This window comes from Bison bison, unplaced genomic scaffold (genome assembly GCF_000754665.1).
Source record: "Bison bison bison isolate TAMUID 2011002044 unplaced genomic scaffold, Bison_UMD1.0 scf7180017864233, whole genome shotgun sequence".
NCBI classification, from domain to species: domain Eukaryota; kingdom Metazoa; phylum Chordata; class Mammalia; order Artiodactyla; family Bovidae; genus Bison; species Bison bison.
The window spans coordinates 407106-422090 of NW_011494805.1; the positions used below are offsets into that span (position 1 = coordinate 407106).

At 39.9% G+C, this 14985-nt stretch overlaps 1 protein-coding gene across 1 annotated transcript in view; it reads right to left on the minus strand.

Moving 5' to 3' along the window:
* MTBP (MDM2 binding protein) overlaps positions 1-14985 on the minus strand; it is a 78223-nt gene that overhangs the window by 13020 nt on the left and 50218 nt on the right. Inside the window, exons 18-19 of the mRNA XM_010846235.1 lie at positions 11419-11574; positions 7964-8059 (exon numbers count right to left, since the gene is read on the minus strand). Coding sequence (XP_010844537.1) covers positions 7964-8059; positions 11419-11574 — 252 coding nt within the window. The remainder of the gene's footprint in view (positions 1-7963; positions 8060-11418; positions 11575-14985) is intronic.

Genomic DNA, 14985 nt, shown 5'->3' on the forward strand with positions numbered 1-14985 from the left:
CGGAGCCTGGTGGGCTGCCGTCTATGGGGTCGCACAGAGTCGGACACGACTGAAGCGACTTAGCAGCAGCAGCAGCTGGTGATTCTAAATTGTAGCTAGGACTGAAACAGCTCTGATATAACCCAACAATTTAACAGGGGAAAAAACTAAGATTGTTAATTCGTGGCAGAAAAGTGACTAGAACCTAGATCTCTCAACTCTCTAACATTCTTTCTCCAGTCCGTTGTTTAATAAAACATATTTCATTAAAAACCAGCAGCAACCCTAAGGATTACTGATGAGTCCTATTTCTATCCTGGGCAACTGACAGAATCTAGAATACAACTAAGAACCATGAATGCTAAGGACAAGCTGTAGGCAAGAGGAAATGTAATCCCTGATTAGCCTACAGGAAATTTTTGAGAGGAAAAAAATGTATAGTTTGACTCCAATACAATTTTTCCTACTCTAAGATTTCGATTCTAAGACGCAGATTTTTCCTTCCAGTTCTACCATCTCTCGATCACAGCTGCTCACAGCGTCATGCCTTTAACTGAATGACAGGCACCGCGGTGTTGACTCTAATTGCCATCTGAAATGTCTTCACCATGATGTTCCTATCGTTTGGCACTGAAACAAGACATGACTTTGTCAGTCAGAAAGGGCCAGAGACAGAGCAGCAGGCGCAGGGTGACCCTGGACAGCAGGGGAGCCAATACCCACTCCTGGATGAAGGAGTGCACGCCCGTATTTTCTCACAGAACAACAGCCAAGTGCTTTCTGCATCCAGAGAAAGAAAAATACCTAACAGAAGATGAAGCTGCCGCTGTACTAACCTATCAACACAAGACAGACAAGACACTGCCGAGCACACATCAAGCAATGCCAGTGAACGCTGGAAAAACTCCCAAACACACTGGAACAGATGAAAGAAAGTTCAACGCAACAAGAGACCAGTGCGGCCACCTGACGGTCACAGTTTGACAGTGGAATTTCAGTTTGTTCAAGAAGACGCTGCATCTTACAATCAACGGGCTCTTACACTCCAGGATAAGAGAAACAAGTGAAAAACGAGCCAACAGTAGACAGATTTCATTTTGCCTTTGGAAAACACTGATTTACACTTAAACAGTTTATATATTTCTTCCAAATATACCTTAAGCCTGAGTAGAGCAAGAGCTCAAGGACTCCCAAGGGTCACAGCAACGTAAGAGGAGGAGAGCACTCTCTGCAGTTTCTTATTTACTTTAAGGCTTCACTTGAGCGCTGTTTAGAGGAGTCGGCCTACACAGTTTACAGCAGAACTTGGAAAAGCGAGTTTCCGGATTCACTGTGCTTACCCGCACATTCACTGCTTTGATCTCAAAGGCTCAGGCTTAAGGAAACGGAGTCACGTCTAGTATGTTCTTTTGCTTAAGGGGGTTTCATTTTATAAACTCCTCAAATTCGTATTTCAACTGTTCTTTTCTTTCCCACAGACAAAAGCTCGATGTTGTTCCATGTACATGTGTTGCTCCTGGTTACTGTTTAGTAGTACTGCGTTACATACACATATCAGTTTATTTATTGATCTATTCTATTGATGAAATAAGGCTATTTCCAGTTTGGATTATTATGAATACAACTGCTCTGTGGGTTCTTTTACAAGTGTTTCTGTGGTGTTACATTTTCATTTCTCTTAGGAAAATGACTATTAGAAATGCTGAGCCATGGGGTTTAAGCTATGTTCAGTTTCATAAGAATCTGCCAGATCCTTTTCTGAACTAAATATGCCATTTTATACTTCCACTAATAATATTGGAGAGTTCTGATTGTTCTATACACTTGTCAATACTGATCAGTTTTAATTTAGCTATTCTGGTGACTACATGGGAATTTTATTTATGGATGCACTATAATTTATTGAACCAAGCTCCTACAGTTAGACCTTATTTCCAATGTTTATTTGAAATAACACTATGAAAAGTACCCTTGCAAAATTACTTTCAGTGTATACACTAATTTTATCATTGAGCAAAGGTTATCAATCTGATACTATACAAAACTGCATGGCTTTTGGTAAATTACTGATCACTCTCTCTAAGTAAATAATATTTATTTCACTTATATGCAGAGTACATCATGAGAAACGCTGGGCTGGAGGAAGCACAAGCTGGAATCAAGATTGCCGGGAGAAATATCAACAACCTCAGATATCTAAATGACACCACCTGCCGAGAGTTTCCAGGGGGACTCCTGATGCTCGATCCCGCCTTTGCGTATGCCGAGCCTCCTTCCTCATGACCTTTGCCACAGGTGGAGCTCCTCACACCGGCTCCCGGCAACCACCCTTATGGCAGAAAGAGAAGAAGAACTAAAGAGCCTCTTGGTGAAAGTGGAGAGTGAAAAAGTTGGCTTAACGCTCAACATTCAGAAAACGAAGATCATGGCATCTGGTCCCATCACTTCATGGCAAATAGATGGGGAATCAGTGGAAACAGTGGCTGACTTTACTTTTCAGGGCTCCAAAATCACTGCAGATGTTGACTGCAGCCATGAAATGAAAAGACGCTTACTCCTTGGAAGGAAAGTTATGACCAACCTATAGAGCACATTAAAATGCAGAGACATTACTTTGCCAACAAAGGTCCATCTACTCAAGGCATTGGTTTTCCAGTGGTCATGTATGGATGTAAGAGTTGGACTGTGAAGAAAGCTGAGCGCAGAAGAATTGATGCTTTTGAACTGTGGTGTTGGAGAAGACTCTTGAGAGTCCCTTGGACTGCAAGGAGACCCAACCGGTCAATCCTAAAGGAGATCAGTCTTGGGTGTTCATTGGAAGGACTGATGTTGAAGCTGAAGCTCCAATACTTTGGCCACCTGATGCGAAGAGCTGACTCATTTGAAAAGACCCTGATGCTGGGAAAGATTGAAGGCAGGAGGAGAAGGGGATGACAGAGGATGAGATGGTTGGATGGCATCACCGACTCAATGGACATGGGTTTGGGTGGACTCCAGGAGTTGGTGATGGACAGGGAGGCCTGGCATGCTGCGGTTCATGGGGCTGCAAAGAATAGGACACGACTGAGCGACTGAACTGAACTGATCACTCTCCCATACAGGTAGCAACAATTTAGACTCCGAGCTGGTGGCTCATGCCCTGTACTATCAGTGTGGTCTTACAGGTGGAGAGGACTCTCGCTGCTGTTTCAGTTTACGTTCGTAACGTAACTTTAAATGGCTGACTGGTAAAGAAAACACCTTCCACTGTGTACTGGTCCTATGTGTCTCCTGTCTCGTGCACGAATGGCCTTAAGATGCTGCCAGCTCCCACATTCTCCTTATTCATACGGTGTTGACAGTATTTCAGTCCTTTCACATGTCTTCCTTGAAATACTTCACCTCAGTTTATCAACAGACAATGAGATTTCTTTCACTGGCACAAACCAAGCATATGATTTCATGCTTTAAAAATAAAGGTTTCCTCTACTGCCACAGTAATAAGGAACAATCTCCCTCTCACGTCAACAATGATCTTCATGATTTGGTCTCAATATAGTACAGTATACGTCTTTAGTCTTATTCAGAAACAAAAATGTTATTTCCTCCTCCTAGAATCTGTACCACTGCACTTCATTCCTCGCATTAGTTCAGTTGCTCAGTCGTGTCCGACTCTTTGCGACCCCATGGACTGCAGCACGCCAGGCCTCCCTGTCCATCACCAACTCCCAAAGCTTACTCAAACTCATGTCCATTGAGTTGGTGATGCCATCCAACCATCTCATCCTCTGTCGTCCCCTTCTCTTCCTGCTCTCCATCTTACCCAGCATCAGCGTCTTTTCAAATGAGTCAGTTCTGCACATCAGGTGGCCAAAGCAATGGAGTTTTAGCTTCAGCATCAGTCCTTCCAATGAATATTTAGGACTGATTTCCTTTAGGATGGACTGGTTGGATCTCCTTGTAGTCCAAGGGACACTCAGGAGTCTTCTCCAACACCACAGTTCAAAAGCATCAATTTTTCAGCTCTCAGCTTTCTTTATGGTCCAACTCTCACATCCATACATGACTACTGGAAAAACCATAGCTTTGAATAGACATACCTTTTTTGGCAACTCAATGTCTCTGCTTTTTAATATGCTGTCTAGGTTGGTCATAGCTTTTCTTTCAAAGAGCAAGTGTCTTTTAATTTCATGGCTGCAGTCACCATCTGCAGTGATTTTGGAGCACAAAAAATTAAAGTTTGTCACTGTTTCCATTGTTTCCCCATCTATTTGCCACAAAGTGATGGGACCAGATGCCATGATCTTAGTTTTTTGAATGTGGATTTTTAAGCCAACTTTTTCACTCTCCTCTTTCACTTTCATCAAGAGGCTCTTCAGTTCTTTTTCACTTTCTGCCATAAGGGTGGTGTCATCGGCATATCTGAGGTTATTATTTCTCCTGCAATCTTGATTCCAGCTTGTGCTTCTTCCAGCCCGGCATTTCTCATGATGTACTGTGCATATAAGTTAAATAAGCAGGGTGACAATATACAGCCTTGACATACTCCTTTTCCTATTTGGAACCAGTCTGTTGTTCCATGTCCAGTTCTAACTGTTGCTTCCTGACCTGCATACAGATTTCTCAGGAGGCAGGTCAGGTGGTCTGATATTCCCATCTCTTCAAGAATTTTCCAGTTTGTTGTGATCCACACAGTCAAAGGCTTTAGCATACTCAATAAAGCAGAAATAGATGTTTTTTTTGGAACTCTCTTGCTTTGGCAATTTGATCTCTGGTTCCTCTGCCTATGGGCTGGAGAATTTTGAGCATTACTTTGCTAGCGTGTTAGATGAGTACGATTGTCTGGTAGTTTGAGCATTCTTTGGCATTGCCTTTCTTTGGGATTGGAATGAAAACTGACCTTTTGTACTCCTGTGGCCACTGCTGAGGTTTCAAAATTTGCTGATATATCGAGTGCACCACTTTCACAGCATCACCTTTCAGGATTTGAAATAAATCAATTGGAATTTCATCACCTCCACTAGCTTTGTTCATAGTGAGGGTTCCTAAGGCTCACTTGTCTTCTCATTCCAGGATGTCTGACTCCAGGTGAGTGATCACACCATCGTGGTTATCTGAGTCATGAAATCTATTTTGTATAGTTCTTCTGGGTATTGTTGCCACCTCTTCTTAATATCTTCTGCTTCTGTTAGGTCCATACCATTTCCATCCTTTATTGTGCCCATTGTTTGCATGAAATGTTCCCTTGGTATCTCTAATTTTCTTGAAAAGATCTCTAGTCTTTCCCATTCTGTTGTTTTCCTCTATTTCTTTTAGGAAGGCTTTCTTATCTCTCCTTGCTATTTTTTGGAACTCTGCATTCAAATGGGTATATCTTTCCTTTTGTCCTTTGCCTTTCTCTTCTTTTCTCAGCTATTTGTAAGGCCTCCTCTACAATGTCACAAACCTCTGTCCCTAGTTGTTCAGGCACTCTATCAGATCAAACCCTTGAATCTATTTGTCACTTCCACTGTATAATCCTAAGGGATTTGATTGAGGTCATACCTGAATGGTCTGTGTTTTTCCCTACTTTCTTCAATTTAAATCTGAATTTTGCAATAAGGAGTTCATGATCTGAGCCATAGTCAGCTCCTGGTCTTGTTTTTGCTGACTGTATAGAGCTTCTCCATTTTTGGCTGCAAAGAATATAATCAATCTGATTTCAGTGTTGACCATCTGGTGATGTCCATGTGTAGAGTCTTCTCTTGTGTTGTTGGAAGAGGGTGTTTGCTATGACCAGTGCATTCTCTTGGCAAATCTCTATTAGCCTTTGCCCTTCTTCATTCTGTACTTCAAGGCCAAATTTGCCTGTTACTCCAGGTGTTTCTTAACTTCCTACTTTTGCATTCCAGTCCCCTATAATGAAAAGGACATCTTTTTGGGGTGTTAGATCCAGATGGTCTGGTAGGTCTTCGTAGAACCGTTCAACTTCAGATTCTTCAACATTACTGGTTGGGGCAAAGACTTGGATTACTGTGATACTGAATGGTTTGCCTTGGAAATGAACAGAGATCTTCTGTCATTTTTGAGATTGTACCCAAGTACTGCATTTCAGACTCTCTTGTTGACTATGAGGGCTACTCCATTTCTTCTAAAGGATTCTTGGCCACAGTAGTAGATATAATGGTCATCTGAATTAAATTCACTCATTCCAGTCCATTTTAGTTCACTGATTCCTAAAGTGTCAATGTTTAGTCTTGCCATCTCCTGTTTGACCACTTCCAATTTGCCTTGAATCATGGACCAAACAATCCAGATTCCTATGCAATACTGTTCTTTACAGCATTGGACCTTGCTTCTATCACCAGGCACATCCACAACTGCATGTTGTTTCTGCTTTGGCTCAGCCTCTTCATGCTCTGGAGTTATTTCTCCACCGATCTCCAGTAGCACCTCCAACAGGCCACCCACTGACCTGGGGAGTTCATCTTTCAGTGTCATTATCTTTTTGTTTTTTTCATACTATTTATGGGGTTCTCAAGGCAAGAATACTGAAATGGTTTGCCATTCCCTTCTCCAGTGGACCACATTCTGTCAGACCTCTCCACCATGACCCGTCCTTCTTAGGTAGCCCCACATGGGATGGTTCATAGTTACACTGAGTTAGACAAGGCTGTGGTCAATGTGATCAGTTTGGTTAGTTTCCTGTGATTGTGGTTTTCATTCCTCCCATAGACACTGCCTTTTCGGTCAGATAAATTCCTCTTCATTCCTTCAAACTTAGTTCAGATGTCCTCACTGGAATTCTCAATTTGTGGTGTTTACTTGTTTCACACACTGGGAAGTGTTATATACTGGTATTTTTAACACCGTTTACATTCTGAAACTCCAGTACTTTGGCCACCTCACGTGAAGAGTTGACTCACTGGAAAAGACTCTGATGTTGGGAGGGACTGGAGGCAGGAGGAGAAGGGGACAGAGGATGAGATGGCTGGATGGCATCACCGACTCAATGGACATGATTTTGGGTGAACTCCGGGAGTTGGTGATGGACAGGGAGGCCTGGCGTGCTGCGATTCATGGGGTCACAAAGAGTCGGACACGACTGAGCGCCTGAACTGAACTGAATTGAACTGACATCCTACTAAAGTCATGTCTTTCTTTCTCCCCTACTAGAGTACATGTTTCTTAAGGGCCAAAATACTTGTCTTACAGTCTTTTGTATCTTTAGCCCCTGAGTGAATCACTATCAGTAAAGAAGGTTTAAAGTTATGTCACATAAAGATTAAGTTTACAAGACAACCAAAGTAGTATATCTCTTTTGCTCACTGATAAAGGTGCTTCTTGGAGAAGGCAAGAGATCAAGGTAAAATCAAGTCCTTTTCTATTTTCATTTATGGAAAATCAATATAAAATAATTCTTTGCTTTAGGAATGTGAAATAGTTTGCAAAATGAATCACTAGGGTCTTGCAAATTTAACCTAAAATATATTATTTCCATCATTTCCTTTCTTATCCCGGTGAATGGTAGATGCACACATGGCCTCAGGAACTGCTGATGCTTCTAATTCTAAGTAAGAGAACCCTTTGAAATTTTATTCAAACAGGTCAATTAAAATTCCGTAAAAATGTACACACAATTAACATATTGCAAATGAGAATACATTTCATCTAACAGTTTCTGGGCAGTTACAATGACCAGAGAATATCAATGTGCCCAGTAGTGTAAATATACATTTACATACAATATACAAAGTAGGGGCCAAAATAATTCTGACTAAAATACCCAATAACTAATAATAGGACATTTAAATATAAAACTGATCAATCAACAGATATCTTTCTTTTACCAACAGAAGACAAATTATTTGAGTATGTAATACTTGTTTTTTGAGGGTTTTTTGACATACTTTCTCTTTGGTTCTCTATCTCAACTTCTATCAGTTTGTTAGTCATTCTTCACAGTCACAGAAGATAAGCCACATTAAGAACACACAGAAGAATAAAATGAAAATTAAAAACTCACTCAATTCCATGATAATGACATACTGAAGCTTTTTCAAAAGGTAAACCGCGAAGTTTCTGAGGACTAAGTTCTGGTGTCAGGACAAAAGTCTTCTCCCTGAAACAAAAAGCTTTCCATTTGCATATATTTGGTGAGAAAGTTCAAGAAACTGTCTAAAGAAGGAAGTCTGACTTCCTTCTCTATAACTAGATATTATATGGGATTAAAACTGAATTATATCAGGAAGCCAAAGAAGAAAATGAAGTAAGGTTAAGCCTAGGGGTTTCGTCACTTACATTTTCTCTGTCCCAAGCTTCTAAATATGATAATATTACTTATTTTACAAAACTATTCTGAGAAATGGTTAAATGAAGAATAGAACATGATCTGTAGGGGAAATTCAAGAAGCAGCATTATTCCTGAAGCATATGTTATTCTTGGTGTAGTAAACTGCTTATGCATTTATTAACAGTTAAATTCTTTTCTTGCAGTGGAATAATTAAAGTCAAACTCAAATCTTCAGTAACAAAAGAGGTATTTAGTTCCTACTATACCACATGGGGAATCCAGATTTTTCTATGCCTGGGAACATAGTCATTTTGACACCTATTTTAAGAATCAGTGACCTTTTAAACATCAGTGGATATAAAGACTAACTGCTGATCTCAGCTCTTCTTCTAACGCTGGTTCCAATCAGCAGGTGTGTTGGAACCAGTCCCGTGGTGAACTTAAATAAACACTCACGCTCAGCCCCTCCACGTCGGCACCTACAGTCAGGTTAAGCTTTCTGAGTTATTCTAAGAAGAGCCCTCCTTCTCTGCCTGGGTTGGGAGGCACTGTTCTGATGAACTGCATCATGATTCCTGGAGCTCAGAACAGGTTAGAGGTAGGAATGGGAGAATTATGCAAGTTTCTTTACACTGGTAATAGGCAGAAGGAGACACCAGGGGCTTGACTTCAGAAGACTTACAAATGGTAAACAGAAAAACAAGTAGGTAGTGGAGTATCAAGAATAATTCACTATCACACTCCCCCCTTTGGCTTTAGTAATGAAAACTGCCCATATGACACTGAATGTTATCTATAGAGTTTAAGATAAGCATTTGAAATTATTACATTAAAATGTAAGACATATGCAAGTTAATGAATCCTGAAAACCAGGATTTATATTCTAATGCATTCATTTAAAGTGCTTCACATAAAGTAACACTAATAAATGGCAATGATCCCAGTATTTTATGACTAGCTATTCAAGGGAATAATTCTGTAATATAAAACTATTTAGGTGCCTAGCATTTCACTTCCTTCTTTTACCACGTTGTCTTCCATTTATTTTAATCTCTCCCAGCAACTTTATCTATTTGTGTTTAATTTTACTCACACCTTGTTCTTTCTGAAGGAAATGCTTTATTAGTATGGATTTTGTCAATGTTTAATACTTCGTTTATATGTACAGGTGTCGTTCCTGTACTTTGCTTAATATTGCTTTTCAGGTGGTTCCTCAGTAGACAGTTAATTAAAAGCCCACAGGTCCTTGAGTCATTACCATGAAAGCTCATCCTTCAACTTTAACACAAGATATAGTTGATAATGACATAGTTCTTTACTAACATCAAGGAATTATATAAAACTTCCCTAGATAAATCACTGGTAAGCTACAGGGAGAATTAATAGTATCCCTCCTTGACACTGCAGCTACAAAGACATTCTGGTCAAAAAGAGTACAACCTACATAATTCAGTTTTGGCAAACCCATCTGACTCTGCCAGTTCACGCTTAATAATTTGGAAGGACAGGAATCCAATAACTAAATAGATGAAAACGTATAAATAATTCTTCCCTTTCTTGATTCCCACAGAAAGGATTATCAATCTCTCAAAGCTATAAGAAAATTACTCTAAAATTATACTGTTTTTGTCATTAAAATCATTAAGTCATTAAAACTCAGAACTATTAAGACCATCATATCTCCTAAGTTGCTCCCCATCTCTCTCTCTCTTTAGTGACCACGCACATGATAAATTCTTTCCAAAATCAACCCTTAAATTCGGGCTTCCCTGGTGGCTCAGACGGTAAAGCGTCTTCCTGTAATGTGGGAGACCCGGGTTTGATTCCTGGGTCAGGAAGACCCCCTGGAGAAGGAAATGGCAATCCACTCCAGCACTCTTGCCTGGAAAATCCCATGGATGGAGGAGCCTGATAGGCTACAGTCCATGGGGTCGCAAAGAGTCCTACTTGCCAAAACAAGCTTTGTAAAAGTAATCAAAATGTTGTATAATTTTTAAAGTCCTTTGGAAGATTCTCAGAAAAATGGATTAACAAGAAGAAACTGGGGCAGTGAACAAGGTATTCAAATCTCACAAGTATTTCATGTCACAATTTTGCAATACCCAGTTATGACCAACCTAGATAGCATATTCAAAAGCAGAGACATTATTTTGCCAACAAAGGTCCATCTAGTCAAGGCTATGGTTTTTCCAGTAGTCATGTATGGATGTGAGAGTTGGACTGTGAGGAAAGCTGAGCACCGAAGAATTGATGGTTTTGAACTGTGGTGTTGGAGAAGACTCTTGAGAGTCCCTTGGACTGCAAGGAGATCCAACCAGTCCATTCTAAAGGAGATCAGTCCTGGGTGTTCTTTGGAAGGAATGATGCTAAAGCTGAAACTCCAGTACTTTGGCCACTTCATGCGAAGAGTTGACTCACTGGAAAAGACCCTGATACTGGGAGGGATTGGGGGCATGAGGAGAAGGGGACGACAGAGGATGAGATGGCTGGATGGCATCACCGACTCGATGGACTTGAGTCTGAGTGAACTCCAGGAGTTGGTGATGGACCGGGAAGCCTGGCGTGCTGCAATTCATGGGGTCGCAAAGAGTTGGACACGACTGAGTGACTGAACTGAACTGATTGTATTAATTAGCAACTTAGTGGAAGCTGTCTTGGAAGTCAAATTAGTTGTAAATTATTCAAGTTGACAGTGAGTTTTACTTGGTATAGTTTCAAAATCATTTTTATTATACTTTCCCATTCTTCTCAGTTGAAAGGCTATCCTTTTTGCTACTATTAGGCATAACTGACAATGTTATGATTAAGTAGTAGTAAAGTCAAAACTAGAAAGTGATAGAAAAGAGAATTAAAAAAATTTTTTGCAAGTCAAATTATAATTTTTCTGAAAAAGTATTGCCATCTGTCTACGAAATAGAAGCTCACTTCTATAAGAAATATGTTAAGGTGGTTTTTATTATTCCTGTTTCCTTTATACTCAACACTACAAAGAGTAGAACATTAGGCTGACATGTGAGAATTAAGGCCAACTGATAAACACTGGGCTCAAACTTGTAGATTTTGTCAAAGTGGCACAGAACATCTAAGTGGATGTTAGATCTAAACACATAACTGAAGAAATAAGAGGCAATGTGCTTTTAAAATGATTCCTTAAAAAATTAATTGGAAGTTGTAAGTTTATAACTTACCCTTTTTGAATCTGTAAAGGCTGAAGATCTCCAATTGGTAATCCATCTGAGGTAAAGAATTTAAGCAATTCTTTAGCATCCAATAATGTGACTGAATCCCGTGGACCCTCTTTGTGGCCCAGCAATTGTTCAGATGAACGAGGTAATGAACCAGTTCTGAGAAGAAAAAAAAATTATGTAGATTTATTAAAAGCAGATTAGAATTCTCCATGGTCAGGAAAAGCTGCTATGAACAGAAACCAGAAAAATACACACACACACAAAACTGAAGATCTACACATTTAAGAAAGAAAAAAAGTAAAATCTTTGTAAATCATTTAGAATCAAAGCATATTTTCAAAAATCTGTATGTAGGCTACAGGAAAACTTGCAGTTATCATGTCAAAACAATGTTACTACTTAACTAAAATAAACATAATTATATTCTTTATATTTGGCATGATTGATTACATTCATGCTATCATTATCATACTATCACACTATCATTATTAGTGTGAAGTCATCAAATCTATAAAATTTAAATCTAAACTCTCTTGTATGTTCCAAAGCCCCATAATATTGTAAATTCTGAAGGCAGAAACCGAATGTTCCAATGTTCTATAAACTTCAAAGATTACGCAAAGCACAACCATGAAATGAGATGGTAATCAGATATTTCTCAAAGATTTCTTCTAGCCATGATTATGACATTATGAATAAATACTAAATTGTTATTATACCTGAAATATATGCAGGACTTCATACTTTTCAAACTGCATACAATATATTCTCTCTCTTTTTTTTTTAATTTTTATTTATTTGGCTGCATCAGGTCTAGCTGCTTCGCACAGGATCTTCTGTTGCTGTGCACAGGCTCTCCTTGTGGCCCATGGGCTTTGGAGTGAGAGGGCTCAGTTGTTGCTTCCTCTGCAGCATGTGGGATCTTAGTTCCCCATCCAGGGCTCGAATCTGTGTCCCCTGCATTGCAAGGTGGACTCCCAACCACTGGACCACCAGGGAAGTCCCTACAATATATTCTTAATCCTCACAAATTCCCTTGAAAAAGACAGGACAGGTCTTATCTCAAAATGAAATTAACACCTGAAAATAAGAACTTTGTAAAGTTCGTATCATACCAAGCCTAAAAAACGATTACTATTCTTACCACACAATAGTGCCTTACAGACCCATGGTGCCAAGATTTTTTAAATGACAGAATCAGAACTAGCCTGACTCTGAATTAGGTACCAATTCTACTCTATCACTCTATGAACCCAAAAAGCTCAGTTTTTAAAAACTGGAAAGAAGAAAACAGTAGCAGAGAATGCTACAGGTTTTCTCAAGCATTGAGATACAAATCATACTATTACTCTGTCACAAAAGCAAAAATAAAATCTTTCAATACCTGCACAGAACATTAATTTCCTGACTTTGTATTAACTCAACTGTTTCCTGATTAATCACTCAAGCATTTTTATTGATAATTATACGATTAAAATGCTGACATTATGGCCTTAAGACATATTTCTATACAACAGTGTCTCTTTCTTCTACTCATTCCCTTTATTTTTAAATTGAAAATATATATCTCATAAAAACAGTCAAACAAGAAAACACTCAAAACGCTATATCCCAGGAGGGTAAGAACTACATGATGAGGTCAATTTAATTTCTATATAGCCATTCTCTAACAGTGACTAACAAAATCTTAATCAATATTATTCTCAATCATTTGATAGTCCAGTTGTGATGGGGAAATGCATACTTTGCATTTACATAGAACCCAGGACACAAAAATATCAGAAAAATTTAAAAGCCCCGTTTGTGATAAAGTATACCAACAAGATACATCTTGAGTAAAAAACAAAACAAGACACACTGACAACACTTTTTAGTGTTTCCAAACTTACAAAGTATTTTTTCATACATTATCTCATTAAATTTTCAGAACTTTGAAGTAGAACTGGGCTTGTTATCTCCATCTTACAGATGAGTCAACAAAGTCACATAACAGGTGACTGAGTTTGTCTAAAACCAAATTCCTGGTACTTCCCTGTGGTCCAGTCATTGAGAATCTGCCTTCCAGTACAGGTACAGAAGTTCGATTCCTGGTCAGGGAAGTAAGATCCCACATGCCACGGAGCAGCAAGCCTCACCTGCGTGACAAAGCTCAAGAAGCCCAAGCACCCAACAAGGAGCTGGCGCCCCACCACGAAGAGGAGCCGGCGCCCCGCCACAAAGACCTAACACGGCCAACAAGGGCTGCCCTGCTGCTCAGCGGGGAAGAACCCGCCTGCAGTTCGGGACACCTGGGTTTCACCCCTGGGTTGGGAAGATCCCCTGGAGAAGGGAAAGGCTACCCACTCCAGGATTCTTGCCTGGAGAAGTCCAGGGATGGTAGAGTCCATGGGGTCACAAAGAGTTGGACACAACCGAGTGACTTTCACTCACAGCCAAATAAATAAACAAAACCAAATCCTTATGATTTCTGAATGTCACTCTGTAATGGTCTTTTATTCTTCAGCTGAATCTGTTTTAACATAAAACAAATTATGAAACTATATAACTTTGGTTTCCAGCCAAGAATCAGATGGTATCCTCCCATATTTTGAAGTGTCCACAAATACGTATTGAGTATTTACTCTGTAATTATCACCGTGAGGTACTAAAAAAAAGTTCACTGATAATAATTTATAGACCCCTAATCACTGTTCATGACTGTGTACAGGTATGACTTAAAGTAGGAGAAAGGAGGGAAGGAGAGCGAAAGGAGATAAATACATCAGTGTAGAATGAGGCAGGAAAGGCACAATAAAACAAGTCTCATGAAAGAAGTAATAGCAGTCTTTTCACTGCAGCGCTTATACCAGCCTTAAGAGAAAGGTGGTATTTGAGCTACACCTAAACTACAAACAAGCTTCTTCTGGTTCAAGATGATGCACCAAACACACACTTACCCTCTCCATTCAAAAGAAGAGAAATCACAACGCCGAAGTACCAGGCACTAAGTTTACAACAGGGCTCAAAAAGGAAGGAAGAGGGGTGGACCAAAGGGTTCAGTGAATTCCAGGAATGACTCGAATACTCCTCAGCAGGGATTACAAGGAACCTATAGAGAAGGCAGACTACGTCTTCGTCTCCCAGGAAACCACAGGCAGGCTCTAATCCGGAGCTCAGAGTGGCAACGGGCAGCCATCACCTGATACATTTTCAGAACTCTACCTGAACACCCTCCCACTCCACATCTTAGATTCATGCTTTTACCTCTAAGAGAAAAACTGCACTCTGAAGATCCAGAGCTAAGTGCCTGTCCTACCGTCAGCGGCGAAACCCCCAGAATACAGCCCTTGAAGAAACACAAGCTGGAATCAAGATTGCCGGGAGAAATATCAATAACCTCAGATATGCAGATGACACCACCCTTATGGCAGAAAGTGAGGAGGAACTAAAAAGCCTCTTGATGAAAGTTAAGTGGAGATTGAAAAAGTTGGCTTAAAGCTCAACATTCAGAAAACGAAGATCATGGCATCCGGTCCCATCACTTCATGGGAAATAGATGGGGAAACAGTGGAAACAGTGGCAGACTTT